Here is a 22072-nt window from a genome sequence, read left to right as displayed (position 1 = left end):
TCATAATCTTACATAAAGACACGAACTTCTTTCAATTTAGTAATAGTTTCAGTAGAACTCTCTGAAGTCGTGTTTTATCTAGAGAATCAAAACCAAATAGGTGTGGCCCGCAGGAAGTGACGTATTTTTGTTGATCAGAACAGGCTGTCTCTGGATTCAGCGTCTGCCATTGACGCACGTTTAACAAGATGTTGTCAAAACAAGCAACCCTATAACACGATTTGTCAAATAACCATGTGTAAAAATATGAAAACATTAATTGAAACATCATTCACTTGCAATTTCTATGAACAAGTTTTAACATCTGATTCGTAATCGTTTTTAAAAGAGTTTGAATTTGCATATTATGTATTGATAAATTACAAATGCTTGGCATGAGTAAACTGAGTTTTATCCTGTGCAGTATTATAGAAAAACGTTCACATAATGTATCATTGCTTATAAGAATATAACCATCACTGGAAGTTAACCAATCAGTATGATCTCCACCTTTTTTTCTTCGTGTGTGGAAAGTTAAAAATGGGACTGAAAACCGAGGTATTCCAGTTTGTTGTGAGCCTTTTTAACCGGATTTTTGTGACAAAAATGTCGGTTATTGATTTGGGGATGTACGGCGGGCGGCCGGGCGGTCGGGCGGTCGGGCGGGCGGGCGGCAATCAAATGTTGTCCGTGCATTAACTCATGAACCGTTCAACTAAAGCTTTTAAAATTTTAATATGTTATTACTGACAACAATACGAAGGTCAAGTTCAATAATGGCGATTTTGACTTTTACCGTTCAGGAGTTATGGTTCTTGAAAGATTGAAAAATTGAGTTTCCGGTCGTGTTTGTGCATTTACGCATGAACTGTTCTACCAAAGCTTCCCAAATTTTAATATGTTGTTACTGATGACAGAATGGAGGTCAAGTTCAATAATGACGATTTTGACTTTTACCGTTCAGGAGTTGTGGTTCTTGAAAGATTGAAAAATGGAGTTTCCAGTCGTGTCCGTGCATTTATGCATGAACTGTTCTACCAAAGCTTCCGAAATTTTAATATGCTGTTACTGATGACAAAATGGAGGTCAAGTTCAATAATGACGATTTTGACTTTTACCGTTCAGGAGTTATGGTTCTTGAAAGATTGAAAAATGGTGTTTCCCGTCGTGTCCGTGCATTTTCTCATGAACCATTCAACCAAAGCTTTTGAAATTTTAATGTAATGTTACTAATGACAAAATAGAGGTTAAGTTCAATAATGACGATTTTGACTTTTACCGTTCAGGAGTTATGGTTCTTGAAAGATCGTAAAATAGCGTTTCCATTCATGTTGTTGCATTTACTCATGAACCTTTCAATGTAAGCTTTTCAAATTTTAATATGTTGATACTGATGACAAAATGGAGGTCAAATTTGATATTGATGATTTTCACTTTCACCATTCATCAGAAATGGTTCTTGTGATATTGCCAGGACACAAATAAATGTTAATAAATCCGGTTTGCTGTCGTTGTGACAGCCTCTTGTTTTATATTTTTGCTTGGGACGTCAGAAAGCAGTTCATATCGATTCAGACCAAGACTTGGGATAGCACATACATGTACATGTACAAATGTATATATCCTTCGAATTCGATTTTTCTACGAATATGTAATTTGTTTTAACGTACAACCCCCTATGACACAAACAAAAGCTTTATTTCCATCAACCCCATGATTTCTGTATGTATATTTCCCATTTCTATTCTTTATTTTAATGATACTCTTTATCGTCGATTTTTAAGTTTTAAATTTTTATTATTTGATAACTTTTGTATATTTTTATTAACGATTTTACAGTTGTTAATGTCTGTGTCATTTTGGTCTTTTGTTGAGAGTTGTCTCATTGGCAATCATACCACATCTTCTTTTTTATATTTACAATATAGATCTGTTCCTGTTCAAATGGTGTTACACTAGTTATTTTTTGTGGTCCATTATATCTTGCTGTTCGGTGTGAGCACATTCTCCGTGTTGCACACCGTTCTTTGACCTACAATGGTTTACTCTTACATATTGTAACTTGGATGGAAAGTTGTCTCATTGGCACTCATACCACATCTTATATCTACTAAATAAAAACAACAACTACATATATGTATAATGTAACCATTGTATAATACACATTATAAAATTTAAAATGCATAAGTGAATAATTTTAATGTACAAAATATGAATTAAAGATTCAATTTGGTTGTCAGTTTTGACCATGCAACATGGCAGTGTCTTGACAGTCGACCTTGAAACATGGCAATGTCTTGTCAGCGATTGCAACTCATGGTTAACAGTAAAAGAAGTTCCACGTTTGCAAATTTACATAAACCTTGTACATGTGTCAGCTACTTGTTACACTAATTAACACGCATCATTTTAATTGCCAAAACATAATATGCCTTTTGTTTCAATATAGGCCGGTGTCATTCAAATATGCTATCATCTGCCTTTTTGAACTCTGTAGATATTCATGCAGGAAAGCGTCCGTTGTATTTATTTATTTTCATGTAGAGATTGGGTTTCTTAACCTACATGTATATATGTATACAAGCGTAAGCCGTTGGGTATGAGTTGTTCCTTATGGAGCATCTGTACATAACTAAGTTATGAAACGTGTGTCTCATTCGTTTGTTTAACTCAATAAATAAATTACAAAAAACAATATATTTTTAAATGATGAAATTTTCGACGATAAATTTTGACTCGCCTGATCGACGAAATGGTCTAAAGACTCTTAATTTATTAACTTTTAAAAATTTGCTTAGTTTTTAGTTTACATGTATTAGTTTGTGATTATGTCAGGGTCACTGTTTTTGTTTTGTTTTTGTATTCTACTGGTTTAGCAGTGGCATAGTTTCGCATGTTGAATTTTGGGATTAGCCCAATAGGTCATTTTAAGGGGAAGTCCGAACCACTAGTAGTATATGTAGGTCTATAATATTTAGAATGCAATTGCATGAGCAATAAAACGTCTTATTCCAAAGAAATTTCTCTCAGTCTAGGTTCAATTGACTTTGAAACGGCTGTATAGTTTCAAGATGAGGTTTGTTTAAGGGGAACCACGAATGGTAAGTAAATGCTATATTTGTAATGCAGTTTTATTATCATTGGCATTTCTCATTTTCTTGGAAGTTATTTGACATTGCACTTTCGATCCTTGCTTATTGACCTTGAATGTTTTGCATACTTTATACATGTTAAACGTATTGCCAATAGACCACTTTCGAGTTCATCCGTCACCGAAAAAAACTCGTCAATTATACGCGCCTTTATGACGTCATTTACTAGATAGAAAGGGTCGCCTGTATCCCTGCACTATAAACGTTCATCAAGCGTCTTAGTGATCGTCATTGTGCAGGATAAACTATATACATATAGAAATAATGATTATTCTGTAGGTACTTAATGGCAATTCCCTAATGACAGCAGTGTTGATTGTCAATTTTGAGAATTCAATTTGCCGAATAATTCGTACAATATACATTTTGTAGAATTATAGTTTTCCAAACACTCGCTCAACATTGAAATGGAAGTGACGACGCCCCTAAACGCACAACTGACGTTCACTAAAACCAGAGTTTTTGACGGAAACGCATCGAACTCGAAAGTTGTCTATTTAACTTTTGCATTATAATTTATAAATTATACAAAGGCAAGACATATTTCTGTGTCAACCGTTTAATGAAGATGCGTGTTTATATATCTGAAAATGAACGTATTGGCGGAATGGTAATACTGTTTTCACGTTTTTTGTCATGATGGCATTTTCTTGAACTGAAAGAGACGTATAGGTTTAATTTTATTGAGAAATCAAACGATCAACACAAATTAACCATTATATAGAAATTATGGTTGTATTGTGTTGTAATATAGGCTGATTGTCATGTTGACATACATGTAGTGTGAGCAAGTGGGCATTACATGCGCATGCCCTTAAGTTTCCTACCTTTCAAGATCATGCAGGGGCTACGGTGAGCATGATTAAAATATGCACGTGCATAATTTTACAATGGATGTAAAACATATTTACGTGTCTACGACCCCTTCTGGACCTTCTGTCCTTCACATAGACTAAGTGGCGTAAAACTCTCCACTACAATTTTCTTTTCAGAGGAAGAACGCTACATATAAACATTTGTGTTTCAAAAAAGGCACGCAGGTGATATATTTCTGTTTCAAAAAGAGGCACACAGCAGAAACATTTGTGTATATTATTTTCGTCCATAACAAGAAGGACACTAGCCATATAGTTGTTTACGTTTTTTGTCGAGACTTGTAAACACCATCACATGTGCATATGTTTACTACCAAGTTTTATCTCCTTAAAGTGTGCTGACTTGGTCAAAACAATTACATAAATGGAAAACATGTCAATATCTTAGATTGATAAGAGTAAAATTAATAAACATCTGATAAATTAGCTAAAATGGCATTGCTCGATAAGGTCATTTACAAGAGATTCCAAAAGTTTGATTACCGTATTATGGATTATTTTCACATTGTATTCCCTCTATACGATAAAAAATGTATTCTTTCTATAGGATACAAAAAATAAATCCCTCTATACGATAAAAAAAAACCACCTCCAAGTACATCGATTTTTGACTTACGAGTAGTAGTTTCAAACAAATATCTGTATCCCCCTTCACTAGCTACTATTTGATTTTTATGGTGAAAAAAAGGGGGGGGTGGTGGCTAGAATGAAATTTTTTAAAAGGCAGGACAGGAGTTTTTAGTAAAGAAAAAGGCAGGATGAGCAACTTGGCACAAAAAATAAGTCAGGATGACAATTTATGTAAAAAATGTCAAAATGTAGGACATTTTTTTTCATTCTAGTCCCCCTCTCCCTTTCAAAAACTCGTTGGTAGCTGCCTAAGTATTATAAGTTCTTGATAGATTCAAAAAGTTGGAGATTTGGGCGCACGAAATGATTTTTTAATACACAACATATTATGCCCGATTTAGGCTATATGGACCATGTATGATTGTTCGTTTTAAGTTTTTTTGGTGATGATGTGGTTATATTATACCATGTGGTGTTTTGGTGCTTCATTCCCCCCCCCTTTTTTGTAACCAAACATTTAAGATCGTCGAACAATTTAATAAGATCTAATAAATGCACACCGACAGAATTAAATTCTGGATCTGCGCCTAATTTAGTTTGCTTTTGCAATAAAATATAAGTCAATCAATATGCAGTTAATAAATAATTAAGTGTGCACATTTATAAAATATAATTAATTTATGAGTTCCTTCCCTTTTAACTTTACTAGATAACACCTGGTGAACCTGATTCATCGAGTGCTTTATCAATCGGCATTAATTTGTTAATATTCATAAAATTCCCGTTTATATATCAAAAGTAATCAAACATCTAGTCCAAAAAATTAAGTTTATAAATTAAGACCAAATATTTGGTAATGACCCATCTTCACTTGAATTTTAACTCTCCGTTGGTCGCAGTATGACGTCACTGATGATCATAACTTTGATGACAGATGTCTTACCTGGAAGATTGGTTAACCAGGCGGCGGATTACAATTTTTAATATGACCTTTAAATTTCTATTTTTACCTTTTAAATTTAAAATTTAAAACTTGTCAACATTTAAAAGTAAACCACCGAACTGTCTAATCTACTTAGCATAGTGATATTCTTGAAGGATAAAAGAAAATACGTGATTTTTCATAAATTTTTAAGCAGAGCAAGTTTTAAAATGCATTCATCCGAAACTCAGAATACAAGAACCAAACTGGTAAGACTCATTTATGGCAGCAAATTATGATTTTGATTAAATTATTTTTTTCTAGCAATTTTTGCCTTAAACTAATGTTATAGATTTCTAAACAACGACAAATTGCAAAAAACTTATGTATATGATATATATTCTACTCCAGGAATAGATTACCTTGGCTGTATTTGGCAATTTTTTTTAATGAATTTTGGGTCCTAAGTGCTTCGTACTTTATTTGGCCGTTTTAACTATTTTTGTTTCGAGCGTCACTGGTGAGTCTTTTGTAGACGAAACGCCCGTCAGGTGCAAATATAAAATTCCAATCCAGGTATCTATAATGAGTTTATAATAAACCTTATTTACATTCACGTCTCATTCCAACGTTAAAAACAAATCAGAAAACTTGTTTGTTACAAATATGCAGCAATGATTTAATTATTTTTAGTTTGTATGTTTTTGAAGTGTATGTAGTTATTAATCATATAAAGATGTCCTTGTCATGCCCACAAATAAACTTCAATATTCAAAGTATGACTATATTTAGTAGGAAATTGATTTGTTGTTCTATTTTAAGTGACATTTGGAAGCATTATTGATTAATTTCTATTTTGAAAGTAATTTGGTTTCTGTAATATTATGTTATTCCGGATTACTTCATGTTTTCTACTTTTATGTCCATTTTAATATCAGTGTAACCTTCAAATTGATTGCTGTATTTTAAAGCCAAGGGTTACAAATTAAAAGTTACACAATCCCAATTGCTTACTCGTATTTTGCAAAATAGTTGTAGCGTTTTAATGCATACGCCCTGTGTGCCAAAATAGTGATAGCAAAACATAGACAAATGCCAAAAACGTAACATGTAAAACTATCATATCCGATATGCTCCTGTGACAAAAGGTGGAATTTTAGTTTTTTTTTAATATATCGTCCTGAACAAACACGGAATATTTGCCACTGGTCGTTAAAAAAACCCAAAACAATCAATCAATTCCTATATATTTGTACATATATATTTCTTATCTTTAATATATATATATATTTCATGTAAAATACAAAAGGATTCGGGAGGCTTGAGATAGTTTTTATTTAAATATGTTCGAAGCGGTTAATGTTTATGAATATTTGAAAATGGGAGTCCCCCCTTTTTTCATGTTGTTTGATTACCCCTACAAATGTATAGTACATGTGTATTCAGAAATTACAGGCACATGGATGAATATCGTGTATTCTTATGCATATTAGTTATTTTTTAGAGGATGGGGTTAGATTGAACATGGATGACTTTTATACAACTCTATTTCCAACAAATCCCCAATTTTGTTTTCATATGTATACCACGATTTTCATATATAACAAGATAGCTATGCCGTGAGGAAGGCTTGTTGGTACACCATTTTGATAATTGTTTCTGACATATATTTGAAACTGCTTTATGGAGAGGGTGAGGTCATTGAGAAACTATGCACGTTTTGTCACAACAGTTTTGCTTGATATTTTCTTTTTTATTTGCAGTCAACAAAGTGCAAGAAGCTCATTCGGTTGAGCCCGAAGTCTAAAAAGAAACCATCCCGGAACAAAGAACCGAACGGCATGGATGCAAGTGGCATTGACCACAAGGAAAACAATAGTAGACTTCCGAATGGCTTCACAGATAAAGAAACATACGGTAATATTTCCATAACTGTTACCACATAGAAATGTAATTTATTTAATATGTGGTTACAACTAGACATATTTGCTGAACACAGTATGGAATTAATTTTACTAATTGCTCCTTCTAATGAAATAAGGACATGATGTTTAATTAGATTAGAGAAATAAAATACCTGTACATGTACGTACTAGGTCGCAAAACATCAAAGAAAATTAAAAAAAAAAATATTTTATTGCTATTCTTTATGTTCAAGTGACGATTAGACATTAAAAGACCACGAGTATCTGGGAATTAATTTTTTAAGCTTTTCATATAAAAATCTTTTGTTAAAATGAGTATAAAGTGCAGAGGTTCGATCAAGTTCTATTTAAGGTAGTAAATATTCCTAATAAAGAGAAAATGCCTAAAGCGTATGCACAAACAACAAATGCATGACAACTTTAAGAGAAATCGTGACTTCTGAACAAACATAAAGATATTGTAAAGTTCCTGTTTATTAAAAGAAAAGGACGAGAATAATCGATGTTGCGTCTAAAATCACTTATTTATATGACAGTTGCAAATATCTTTGGAGGCTTCGTTTAAATATGACAAATCGTTACATCATTTCTCATTAGTGATGTGATATACATATAGGTCAGTTAGTTCATTCCCCTCCCCCTCTGACATGAACCAAATTCTCATGAAAAGTTACTATTTTATTTATTACTGATTTATTTTTCCGTTTATCTATTTCCCTCGGGGTTTTTTTTAGCGTAAAAGACAATTGCAAAATCTCATCGAAGATACCAAGTTTATAATTTTGTACGTTAGACTAGCGTTTCGTTGACATTTGGCTCGGCAGTGACGCTCGAATTAAAACAACAAGCGGTCCAAATCAATAGAAAAATTATGAGTTCAAAAACCAAAAATTACTAAAATCTGAAGCAATCTATAATTGGAGATAGAAAAACCTTAGCGTTTCTACCAATTCAACAAATATTATAAACAGTAAAATTACAGATCAACATAAAAAGTGTTGACTACTGCAAGCTCGTATTGTTAGAATACAGATTGAGCAAACACCAACCTATCAAAAGAAAAAAAGTTATGTCATAAACATATGACATTTATTATTGTTGTTCCTTCTCACCCCCTTTTGTCCGTCCTCCTTTGAAACTTTGGCCATTTTGATAGATACATGGTAAACAATGAACTATACTATATAGATCTATTATTTGTTATACAAATTTAAATTTATATACATGTTTGTCTAAGTTTCTGTTTACAATGTTGGTGTCAAATTCCTCATATGACGTTAGTGGGATATGGAGACGTATAGTCCTCATCTGATAATAGGACGTTACTCTTCTGTGTAAATATATAATGTAAGAAAAATATCCAGTCTGAAGAAAAAATAATGTAATTATATCGCATAAACTTTTGATGAAGACTGAAATTTTACAATATTTGTCATGATTCAACGAAACCGGTATCTTTTATAAAAGCAAGTGTATCGATTCAATGTACATCTCTCCCGAATCAGATCAAGTGAACCCTCAGAGTGAACCACTTTACTTGTAGATCAGAAACATCTTGTTTCGTGTCCTTTATTCGAACGAAACTTGTTTTCTTTATTCGTGGATATTTGGTGTTTCCTTTCGGTGTAAGCTTTGTGCTTATTTCAAGAACTGATTAGATAAATACATGTACCAAGTCATTTGGATTAAACCAGTGGCAAATAGTTCAAGACGATTAAGAAGAATAGCAAACACATTTGGCGTTACCTTGTTATTTTAAGCAACAACAGTCGCCATAATGTTTTATGATAGCTATAATAAGCAGCTAATCTCGTTGTCATATGAAATACATCTGCTGTTGATTAGTTTCGTATCCACCCACTTCTATGCCATATATTTTATATCAGTTACGGCAGGACGTATCTGTATGACAGCCTTGTTGTACTCCAGTGTTTGTGTTAGATGCATGCAAAACTGCATGCACTGCATTCATCCTTTTATCTTTTCTAAATATACATCTTTGCTCATTGCATAAGATTCTATCGCCATTCCTGAGATACTAACGCAGGTACATGTATTTGTGACATAACACTGTAAATATTACAGTATCATATAATGAAGGGTTAATTCTATGCTTGGCATAAATTGTTGTAATTTGGGGGAAATGTTTCGATGAAATAATCAGAAAAGTGCGTTTACCACTTAAGTTAAGTAAAATGTAACAAAGATAATAAATAATACTAAATTTTGAAGATAATTTTTATATTTTTAATTGCTCCACTTCTTATTTTACCGACGAAGCTGTTGCAACTTATAAAGTACGGTATACATGGGGTTTACTTATTATTGAAGGCATAATGCATAATAATTTAAGGATGTACAAAATGTAGTTGTTTAATTCTTGTCCTTGTCTTTGTTTTCGTAATGTTGTGTCATTAAACTTTTTTGGTAATTATTTGAACCATCGCAATCCCCCAGCAAATAAAAAGCCTCTATGAAAGCACCATCGCCCCCAACTTCCAGCATGATGATTTTGTTAAAGAAAAAGTCAAATTTTACAATCTCATTATAGAGTTTTACATGAAATGTTGTAACATGTACTGTATCATGGATGATTTATTACCAGTGCTTGTGTTCTATCAATACCTGCTATAAATAATACATATCAAAGAGATGCACATGCATTACACGTGCGAAAGTGTTGATGACTCATCTGAAGTTTGGTTTATTTTGAGATAACTAACGATACAAAATCATAGCATGTGAACGTAACCTGTTTGTTAAATATAGATGATCTATGGGAAATTTATAACAACAAAGAGATGCACGTGCAGGTAATGAAAATTGACAACTGGTTAAGGGCACGTGTTCGGGCGTCTGCTGTTTTTTTATCAAACGATCAAGCGTGTTTCGTTTTGGTTATCCATGGATTCGTCTCTTTAAATAGGACGTTTTATAAGAATATTTTTAAAGACATTTGCATTCATCTCGCTGTATATCGTGCTTATTCTTACGCATGTGCCCTCAAATTACAAAACTATGTTTAAAGAAACTTGCATTCACCTCGCTGTACATCATTCTTTTTCCTCAAATCACAAAACTTATGTTTATTATATGCCTAATTCAAAACTTGTACATTTCTACCAATAATTTATAAAATGTTAGTAAGTTAGTTTTGGCATACGTTGTTTTGTTAGCTTCATTTGTTAATGGTTATTGATTAGATTAAAAAAAAATCCACATCAATCATACATCTTACATGTTCATTTATCAATGGTTATAGATCCGATATATTTTTTACAATCATACATCGTACATGAAAGAAATTGTGTAAAAAGTTTCGGATAAGGATGACAAATTGAATAACCCCAATATATCAAAGAATAGTTATCCATAGATAAACGGCTGTCTTGTTTAGTTTAAATGAAAGAAAAAAAAACGTTCATCGCTTGAACAAAAGAGGCGAAAGATAACGTTTGGACCACAGTGAAGGGACAATCTGGAATAGAAACACTTGACAGTGCCAGGACAAAAAGCAGATACTGTACCACATATGACAATTAAATTCATAACATTTATATGTTATGTATCTCCCTCATGCAAAGCTCTAATTCCTTTCACGGATTTGGCTATACTTTTTTGGAAATTTTGGAATATAGCTCTACATCTTTTATATAAGCTTTGGATTTTACATATTTTGGCCACGAGCATCATTGAAGAGACATTATTTGTCGAAATGCGCATCTGGTGCAGAAAAATTGGTACCGTTAATGTTATTACTACCACTGGATCGATGCCTCTGCTGGTGGACTGTTAGTCCCGAGGGTATCACCAGCCCAGTAGCCAGTACTCCGGTACTGGCATGAAAATACGGATTTTTTGTGTTATTAAATTTGCTGTTACAAAATGTTAAAAAATATTATAAATTAAAGAATGTATCTCCCTCATGCAAAGCTCTAATTCCTTTCACGGATTTGGCTATACTTTTTTGGAAATTTTGGAATATAGCTCTACATCTTTTATATAAGCTTTGGATTTTACATATTTTGGCCACGAGCATCATTGAAGAGACATTATTTGTCGAAATGCGCATCTGGTGCAGAAAAATTGGTACCGTTAATGTTATTATACTAGTGACAACTTTTGGTCAATTAGAATTTCTACCTCCATTAAAGTCATTTATAGGACTTTTTTTTAAAACAAATAAACCCAAAAGAAATATTAACATTAAAGAATGTTGTTATACAAAAATACGACAGCAACCAAAACGACACAGAAAAAGAAAATATAAAACCCAGAGATCAAAACGGTCTTAATAATAGTCTTGAGTCAAAAACCTTTTGTTCAGTAGTTGTCGTTTGTTGATGTGGTTCATACGTGTTTCTCGTCAGTTCATACTGTTTCTCGTCAGTTCATACGTGTTTCTCGTCAGTTTCTCGTCTACATAGATTAGACCGTTGCTTTCTGGTTTGCATTGTTTTACACTAGTAATTCTGTTGGCCCTTTAAAGCTTGCTGTTCGGTGTGAGCCAAGTCTGCGTGTTAAAGACCGTACTTTAGCATATTATTGTTTACCTTTACAAATTGTGACCTGTATTGAGAGTTGTCTCATTGGCACTCAAACCACATCTTCTTATATCTATTCAGAAAATTTCTGGTTAAAATCCCCCTACCTTCACCATCGAGTCGAAAATACAAGTTGAAAAATAAATTGAGCAGATGCTATCGAAGAACAGCCATCAATAGTTAACTTGCAATAATTCCAAAACATGAAGATAAACGATAAGTTAAGAACCACTGAGGAGGTCACTGGGTTGGGACAGGCACTTAAACATATACAAGGTTACCTTAAAACATGTTGAAGGTTTAAACTAGGTCGATTTTTTTTAGATGTTATCCCTCTTAAAGTATATATTTAAATATACTTCAAATATAAATATATATTTAACGTTAAAACCACAGTATGTAGTAAGATATAATATTTCAACATCCAGCGGCAAATGTTACATGGATATTTACAATAAAGAAAGACATGTTTTTCTAAGGGATTTGTTATACTAATAAGTACATTGTAAACATAGGAGTTCAAATAGGTAATCAAAATAATGAGTAGACACAGCGGTAGTGTCTGTGATTGTGTAAAGACCTCAAGTTTATAATTCAATTTAATTTTATTTTCCAAAACTAATATACATTTACATTTCAGATTTATTATCCTTAAAAAAATGAGTAAATGAATATTTGTTATGTGTAACAATCCACTGCAACTTCGACTTGGGTATTTAACTTGAACCTTTTCCTGTTTTGATTCGAGCGTCAATGACGAGTCTTTTGTTGAAGAAAAGTGCACGCCTGGCAATCATTATAAGACTTTTACATCTTTGATGAGGTTTTCTTTAATGGCTTTTCGCTTAGAAAGAAGTATCGTGCCATGATTTCAGGAGATTTTCAATCAGTAAAAAGTTCAGAAGCATTTCAAGTTAAATGAATTCGCCTGATGCGAAACTATTTTTACAAAGACGTTCTTTGCGTTTTTGTCCAATGAAAATGATCTTGACTGTGTGCTTGCAGTGCATGCGTAGTCAGTTGTCAAATTTTCTTTTTCTGCAAGGTGTTCATTTTGATTTTTAACGACTTTTAGATTAACTACTGGCGAGAAATCCATTTAGTCTTCGCATTATCTTTTGTAAGCACTGTTTCAAGTATGCAAGAAGATTTCAGAATTTAAAGTATTATTGTCAATTTGGCGTGGTTGGACTTTGAAATTGCAGTAACATTTGTATTGCTGATTCTCCGCTAAGCACGCGGCACTAAGGAGTATGATCAAAGTCTCAGAAGACTAGTCGGCTCACAGTCATTAAAATGTGTCTGCTTAGATACCACTAACACATTCTCGTTCTGAATATGATTTTTATTTTTCGTTATATAGATGTCCATCCATCTGGCGACCGAGTCATGCACAAAAAGAGATGTTGAGCAGGGGCGGATCCAACCATTTTTAAAAGGGGGATTCCAAATATATGTCCCCATTCATATGCATTGGTCGTCGAAGACAGTGGATTCCAACTTCGGAACCCTTACCCACCCTACACACCACTGTTAGGTTAACGTCAAAGCAACAGCAGCCAAAAGACAAAAACAACGAAAAGGCTAAATAAGGGTCTATGGAGTCTAAATAAAGTCCAAGATCTTGTTCTAATAATGTAGCATTGTACATACAGTTTCTATATTCACACAAGTGTGACATTCAATATACGGTACAGATAAATAGTGCAAAAACCGTATAATTCAGTCAAATATTGATTAACCGCCCCCTTTGAATGTACGTGTATAACGAAGTCAACCAATATTAGGTCGTACTTAATGATATCTCTGCTATTGCGTGACCAATCTCAGAAATATACGTCCAATCTCAGAAATATACGTCTATGATTGCAACAAATTGATCATACTATTAAGCTAGATGTTAGCATAACTTCTGCTGAAATTTAGTAATACTCCCGAGTATTGATTCATTCAAAGACAAATTCTAAGTAAAGTAGTATCGATCGAGTCCATACTGATTAGAGTTCATTAATTTTCTTACTTTGTTCTTTTTTTTTACAGACATGAAGCAAGCGTTTGGTTTATTTGATAAGAATGACGATGGTAAAATCTCCAGTGATGAATTAGGCCGAGTGTTACGGACGTTAGGTCATAATTATTCCAATGACCAAGTTCAAGAAATGATCAGTAATGTAGATACAAATGGTAGGTATGGAATAGTTTAGATGTGAAGCGTAAGAATCGTAAGAATCTTATACCAAACTTTCTTGTAGAACCTGTTTCAAATTTGATAATTGAGGTAAATATTAAGAAAACAAGCCAGTTTGCCCTCAAACATGATTGATTGATGGTTGCTTAACATCCAGTGGCAAATATTTCATGCATGTTCAGGACGAGAACAAGTTAACAATAAATACAGTAGGTAGGTCTTGTCCTAATAGAGGCCATTCGGGATGAAGGTCGGGGAAATTTGAACTGCCACTGGAAAATGAGGGTATATTGGATAGGGACAGAAATTTTGCATTGCAACAGGCCACCTATGGACCCCTCAAAGAGTTGTTGCAAGGGTTCTTAACGTGCATAGAACGTTGCACTCTCTTTACACGAGGCATCGGATTTAACGTCCCCATTCTGACCGGACGTGGCTGCGAACTTGATACATCCCGCACAGCCAAACGGACACCCCACTTCGGCAAGCGTTTTACTGCCGGTCGGAAGAAGACCAAGTGACCATATTTCTATTCCCCAGTCACCCTTGGGGACAGCCCTCAAACATGATGAACAAGCAATGTAACTCCTAACTAAAATTTTATTTTTGAAACTGTTTTTTAATTTAGTTTAATTTCATACGAAGAACTAAACAGAATTGAGGCTGGTCGCTGCTGAAATTATATGCATATTATAATACCATCAATTACAAAAAAATATGCACAAGAGAAATGAAATATCGACATCGTTGTAAATACTGTATTAATAAGAATTTGCAATCATCACCACTTAAAACACAAATAAATTCTGCTTATGTCTCTCTAGCAAGTATGCTTTGAATGTGTCTACTTGTGCATTTATTTCTCAAATTTAGCTGTAGTTTACATTCGAAGCTCGTCTGTATTTAAAATACAAAATGATAAATTAAATTGATTTCTTATGGGAAAATATGTTTGATAAGGCATAAAGATACGCACCCAAGCAAAGAGCATAACAGCTTATTTCTATTTTTATTCATTTTTTTGGCAAGTGCTAAACCCTTGTCTGGTCTACTGTTGAGAGAAAAATATATGAATTTTAAAACATATGGGAATTTATAATCATTGCTAAATTCTCTGGCAATGGCATTACGATTTCAGACATTTTTTGATGTATCTTAATATACTTCAATATTGGCTAAATAACTTTATGTTTAAAATAAGAGGATAGCTTAATGCCAAGACATGGGAGAAGAAGTGGAGTGAACAACAATGAGACATAATTGTGGTATGGGTGCCAATGAGACAACTCTCCATCCAAGTAACAATTTATAAAAGTAAATCCTTGTAGTTCAAGGTACGGCCTTCAACACGGAGCTTTTGCTCACACCGAACAGCAAGCTATAAAGGGCCCAAAAAATTACTAGTGTAAAACCATTCAAACGGGAAAACCAATGGTCTAATCTATATAAAAGCGAGAAACTATATGTTAAGTTCAAAATCGCATAGATTCCACACAAGTTTATGATTAATTCAAAATAACAATTTGATGAATATTTTTACCCGACTTACAAATGTACGTGGCTACCTAAGTTCATTTTGAACGGAATAGAGTATATTAGATATTTAGGTACTTATTACCATTACCAGTCCAAGCCATTCTATGTAACATTCCACGTTTTAGGGAATCCCTTATCTTATCGATGATTTCACAATAAACTAAGCGAAAAGATGTTGATTTGAAAGATTAAAGGAAGTATTTACTTGTATTATCTTGACAATCAGATGAACGACCTTGAGTTTTATATGAGAGAAAGTTATTTATTTGTTTATTACTTTTATTTATTTATTCGCATATTTAAATGTTTACCACCATATGCTAATTTTAGACATCAAATATGTATAGAAATTGAATTCTCTATAATTTATACAAAATCTATCATCTTTGTCGCATTAGTTTAGAGTTGCAATGGACCAGAACGCACTGAAATTAAACTGCTGAATAGGATCGTCAATAGATATGTGTTTGACATGTAGCATTAACCTTGAAATTATTGTCATATGTAAACGGTGACCCAAATCAATTTCAATTCCAATGACATATACTTACATGTCAAGTTGGATAAATATTTGGTAGCAACATTTCATATCTTCGTTTATTTTTATACTCCTATCATATTGGAGGGGGCATTAAGTTTTTATCCTTGTCCGTCTGTACAGCCGCCCACGGTACGTCCAAAAATTGGTTTACGTTCTCAATTTTAAAATATATAAAAAAAAGAAGATGTGGTACGATTGCCAATGAGACAACTCTTCACAAGAGACCAAAATGACACAGAAATTAACAACTATAGTTCACCGTACGGCCTTCAACAAGGAGCAAAGCCCATACCGCATAGTCAGCTATAAAAGGCCCCGAAATAACAACGTAAAACAATTCAAACATGAAAACTAACGGCCTTATTTATGCCTCGACTAAATGTTATGAAACTTATGAAACTTATATACAATGCTTATAACTGTGAAATACATTTTAGTCTCTACTTTTTTATGCCCCACCTACAAAAGTAGAGGGGCATTATGTTTTCTGGTCTGTGCTTCCGTCTTCGTTCGTCGTACCGTCCGTCCGTGCGTATGTCCGTCCGTTCGTCCGTCTGTCCCGCTTCAGTTTAAATTTTTGGTCAAGGTAGTTTTTGATAAAGCTAAGTCCAATCAACTTGAAATTTATTACACATGTTCCTTATGATATGATCTTTCATATGTTAAAGCCAAATTAGATTTTTTACCCAATTTCACGGTCCGTTGAACATGGAAAATGATAGTGCGAGTGGGGCATCCGTGTACTTTTGACACATTCTTGTTGTGTTTGTATTATTTTTTTTTTTTTGATTTTCGAAATTCCAGACACAAATGTTTCTGGACATTCTTGGATGAAAAATTTAGGAATACGACGTTTAATATGTTGTCCTATGTTACTTATGAGTTGTACACTTGAATTTATTTTTGTTTGCTTCACGTCCAGTGGCAAATGTTTTATACATGCTTTGGAAACAAACAACTTAACAATACACAATTAGTACTATATAGGTGTCGACCGTGTTGAAAACAAAAATTTAAACGGCACTTCGGACTTGTACAGAACTATATATAGCCAGGTTTACATAACGGGTATATGATCGATACCACGTATTTGCAAGATTTTCCTGATATTATACAATTTGCAAATGAAAAGGTTATTCAGCAAGCTAACGCTGATACAGCACTAAAATATTGTTTGTATTATCTAAGTTCTGTTTGAGCGATGTTATACTTTTTCATCTCTGTATGCAATATTTTTTTTTTTTAAATTCTCTTCTTTATTTCAGAAAACGGGTATGTAGAATTTGATGAATTTATAACTATGATGAAGCGATGGCAACATAATTTGTCATGTGACACCGAATTTGCGTCTGCTCCTGTTAAACCAGAAGACGAAAAACATTATGAGGCATTCAAAGCTTTTGATATGGATGGCAATGGGTATATAGACAAACATGAACTTAAATACACAATGCGCAGACTCGGGGAAAATTTATCAGACGATGATATTAAAGCAATGTTTAAAGAGGCAGATTTAAATGGTGATGGACTTATAGATTTCAACGGTAAGTAAAAGGTGTTTTGTTTAGGTCGTAATTTAGCAGTTTGAGAGTGTGAAGGGACTATGAATATTGATATCACAAGATATGCAAAAGTGCTAAAACTGATGTCGCAACTCCTTTTTTGGAAACGTTTCACCATACACATATTTTGCACCTTTTAAGGCGAAATGATAGCGATACACGGATTTGACTGCTCGTTACCTTATTTGGCTTTCGTGCTCTCTTGAATATTTTATGATCTTATGATAACTCTTGCTGTGAAACAAAACACATACAAAGGGAGGTAATCCCCCACAAAAAGTACAAGATCTGAATAAAACGAGAAAGTCATTTTCATCATCAGTCTTTTTTCTTCATACAATATTGTATAATATAGACATTTATTACCTTTACTTCACAAATCAGGACTGTAACATGACAGATACAGTTATGCACGGGATTTGACCTCGTAAAAATCAATATTAGAATGCCCTAAATAGCAAACTGTCGTCTAAAATAGAAATGGTTAATAATATCGATCGTGGATTGATAAGATTAAATGGTACATGTACTGTGAAATCAGTAAAATTTTATTTTGTGTTTGATTTGTATTCCGGTAGACTACTTAAAAGAACAAATAGCATAAACTATACGTGCTAGATTTCATCAGGAATATAGTAGTTAAACTGATATAAAGCTGAGTTACCACAGTAAAATGGAAACGTTAACCATCCATGCCGTTTGATCTTTTGCTGTGACCTTTATTCTCACTGTTATTCATTAATATATTGCTTTTTTTCAGAATTTAAGCGGCTACTACATCATTTCTGCCCGGAATGAACGAACTATTAGAACATTATTATGGAAACCATTACGTCAGTGATCACGTGACTCCAAGTGTCCAATCACGATGCAATATATAGTTTTCCAAGGAGAACTTAATGGATTGAGCGATCACTGGAGTTGTTTCTTGATATTATTCATTTCCCATACCAGTGATTGAAGTTAGTTGGAAGAAGTGTTTTATTATATTTTCTAAAAACAAAACCAGGCTGTTCTCAATATTTGTCAAAGATTACATGCAGCTTTTGCAATTTTGGAAAACATTCAATTTGTACTAAGCAAAGTAACTACTTCTCTGATAACAATTAGGAGATCGATTAACACACAATTTTCCCATTAATATTAGTATTTTTATGTCATTTTATGCAACGAAATATTCTATTTATAGATGTACATGTATCTGTGAATTTACTGAAATTGTAAAGGTTTAACTGTTCTTAATACAATAATGGAAGTAATCATGTGCATTTGGAGAAGTGTCTCCCTTTGTCTAAATCTTTTGATAACACAATAAATTAAAAATGCAGTAAACATGGTTTGAATTTTACATAGATATTGAGAACCTCCTGGTCTTTATATATTTGTATTGTGATACCTCTTAGAATACTCAAATTATCAGACAAAGCCAGTGTGATAAGTTATTATAGTAGTAGGAGTTGTCTTTCTTGATAAGTTTTTATACTTGTAGGAGTTGTCTTTCTTATACTAGAATATTATTTATAAAGTTAAACTTTATTTTTTTTTTCGAATTTTAATATTTTGAATATCATACCTTTTTCCATGTAGATATGATAAAGATGTATTTCAATCTTGAGCTTATTAAATTTTAGTTAATTTTGATTACAAATTATTAGTTGAGAATATTAGATGTTTGTGTTACGGAGAATTATATAAGTGTTACTACGCAATTTCGCTGTCTATATAAAAATATACTAAATAATTACATGTAGCAAACGTAATGATAGTATAGTTGTAACTTTCGTCTCATAACAGATGAAAAACTGAACTTTTAAATATAAAATATTTAAAAAAATAATAAAGTGACTTCATTTTCCAGTAGAAAATTTCACGCTATACAAAGTAATACAGCAAAAATACCTCAACTCCAAGGAAAGTTCAAAAAGTCCTTTATCAAATTGATAAAATCAATGATTTGTACCAAATCAGTACATATTAATAGTGGATTATAACTTTCACGTCTTCATTAAAATACCTGATCATAAGTTATGAATTATATTAAACAACCAATTTATTATTGATTTTTAAAAAAATAAGATGTTAAACTTTGAAACCAATTTCAGTCAAATTATAGTTATTATACCTTATAAGTAAATAAAAAGATATTTTAAGATATTAACCAACTGCTTTATAGATTCTTGTGGACATGTATAAAGTAGCGAATATAAATATAATACACTGGTTCTTGTCTGATAAGATTTCCTGAATTCAATACAACACATTCCATAGTGGTAGAGTTATATATGTTATCATATAATTTTTGTTCCCTAATTATAGAACATTTCTACTGGAATACAGTTACTCATGTTTGTATCATAAGGTTGATAATTAAAATACAGATAGGACACACACAAGTGCTGCTTTGTATTTTTATTAGTGCTACATATGAAAGGTTATTTTAATTTTTGCATAAGCAAATATTAGCAAAGTTGCTGTCAAAATTTGATTGACAATGTTTACAACTATTAATGAATTTATACATGCATACTGAATTTAAATTAATAACTAATATAACTTTGAATCGATTTTTACTTCTATTTGAAAGAAATGTATTAAAGTGGCATGATCACTGTGAAATTGTGTGGTAGAAACAGATTTACATGTGAGCTGCGTCGGATAGAAATCGACCTTATGCAAGTGTACGTAAATATGTACATGTACAAAGACTCTGATTGATTTTGGAACATTCATATACGAATAACAATGAAATAAAAGATGAAGTTTGGTCCGTTTTGTACAATTCAATTAACAATTCAACTTGCAAACAATCCCAGACTTTTCGTTGAAATTATTTTTAAAATCCGAAATAGGTAAACAGATGTATTGATGTTGATTTGCATAAGGTCGATTTCTATCCGACGCAGCTCATGTTTCAACACAACACAAAACCACACTGTATTTGATTTGCTGATTAACTGATTATTTTTCGTCAGTTGATTGTCAACTTAAGAAAAATATCCTCATACACACTTATGTATGGATATTTATTAAAACAAATATTTCAATTGCATTGTGAAATCAGTAACTTTAGTTGAGTGTTTAAAAGGGCATATTTATTTACAAGAATCTTATTTGTTTGTCTCGTTCGTTTTCTTTTATATATTGTTGTTGTATATTTAAGTGAAATTAAAAACAACTTAGATACAGTTTTATAATTGAAAAAAAGTATGATTGGAGTCTTGATCCAATCAATTGAAAAAAGGTGCCGCACGAACGAATCAGATAAAAAATTCCAATTTACAAACCAGTCTGCTATGCAGTATGAATGTTGAAATATTTATGCAATTGTACATAGACATTTGTACACGTTGTATGACTAAGTTATTGGAGACAACTCTTAAAACCATTAATGCGTTTGAAGTCATCATTTTTCCTAAGTAATTTTGTGAAACGAAATTAAATTGATCAGTGTCATTTAGAAACTTACTGTTAATTTACGAAAATAGCTGACACAAACGTAACATTGATGGTAAGAGTTGACTCCCTTGACATTAGGTCAGCCTCCTTTAAAAGAAATTTACGATTAGATTAAATTCTGATCAATCTGATGTTTGTGTAATTTTTAAATACATGAGCATCTATTATGTTATGAATGCTTATAATTTTGTTAGACGAAATGTATAAGTATTTGAAAATGGCATTTGTTATTCCAACTTTTGGAAAAAACATAGAAGTTTAAAATTAGACAATAATTCTTAGTAGTTCGTATTATTAATTTAGTCTACAGTTCTGTTTTGAAAAGGAAAGTTATAAAAAAACGTTAATAATAGTTTTTTTGTGAAATGTTGTGTAAATATATTTTTACTGATCAGGAATGTTAATATTATCATTATCATCTCATTTATTTAGAATTGTCTCCCTTTGAATGTTAGAATTTTTAGTTCTATTTTAATTAAAGTAAAAAAAACTAAAATAGGATAGATAGAAGTCATTAAAATATACTCCTGTAAACTTACTAATTTTTGTTTTCTAAATCGCCAGCCATAACTCAAAACTAGTATTTCAAATGTTGAAAGACCAATCTCAACAATTACATATTTCATGATTTAGTTTATACTTATTACTATCATTTAATCATGCTGAGTGTATTTGTCATGTTGATGATTTACTCTAAATATCTTCCTTACAATTTTATACATGTAGTTATAATATGTGTGTTGGGGGGGGTATGTTTTAATGACTTTTAACCTACCGATTTAACAAAACATACACCCTTGACCAGTTTTATTATGTAGCAAC

General features: G+C 32.4%; 1 protein-coding gene across 8 annotated transcripts in view; it reads left to right on the top strand.

Annotated features, from left to right (window-relative positions):
* LOC139498843 (uncharacterized) overlaps window positions 1-20277 on the top strand; it is an 85043-nt gene extending 64766 nt beyond the window's left edge. For 7 of the 8 annotated variants that reach the window (XM_071287417.1, XM_071287418.1, XM_071287421.1 and 4 more), the window contains exons 2-5: window positions 7262-7415; window positions 14008-14151; window positions 17498-17776; window positions 18555-20277. In XM_071287417.1, the coding sequence (XP_071143518.1) occupies window positions 7262-7415; window positions 14008-14151; window positions 17498-17776; window positions 18555-18592 (615 nt within the window). In that variant the 3' untranslated portion in view covers window positions 18593-20277. Of the gene's footprint in view, window positions 1-5596; window positions 5768-7261; window positions 7416-14007; window positions 14152-17497; window positions 17777-18554 lie in introns of those variants that run through there. The other variant, XM_071287416.1, reaches the window with a different exon arrangement.
* The last annotated feature ends 1795 nt before the right edge of the window (window positions 20278-22072 follow it).

This window comes from Mytilus edulis, chromosome 12 (genome assembly GCF_963676685.1).
Source record: "Mytilus edulis chromosome 12, xbMytEdul2.2, whole genome shotgun sequence".
Taxonomy (NCBI): Eukaryota; Metazoa; Mollusca; class Bivalvia; order Mytilida; family Mytilidae; genus Mytilus; species Mytilus edulis.
Note: the sequence above shows the minus strand (reverse complement) of the source record. Positions and strands in the feature narration are given on the sequence as shown.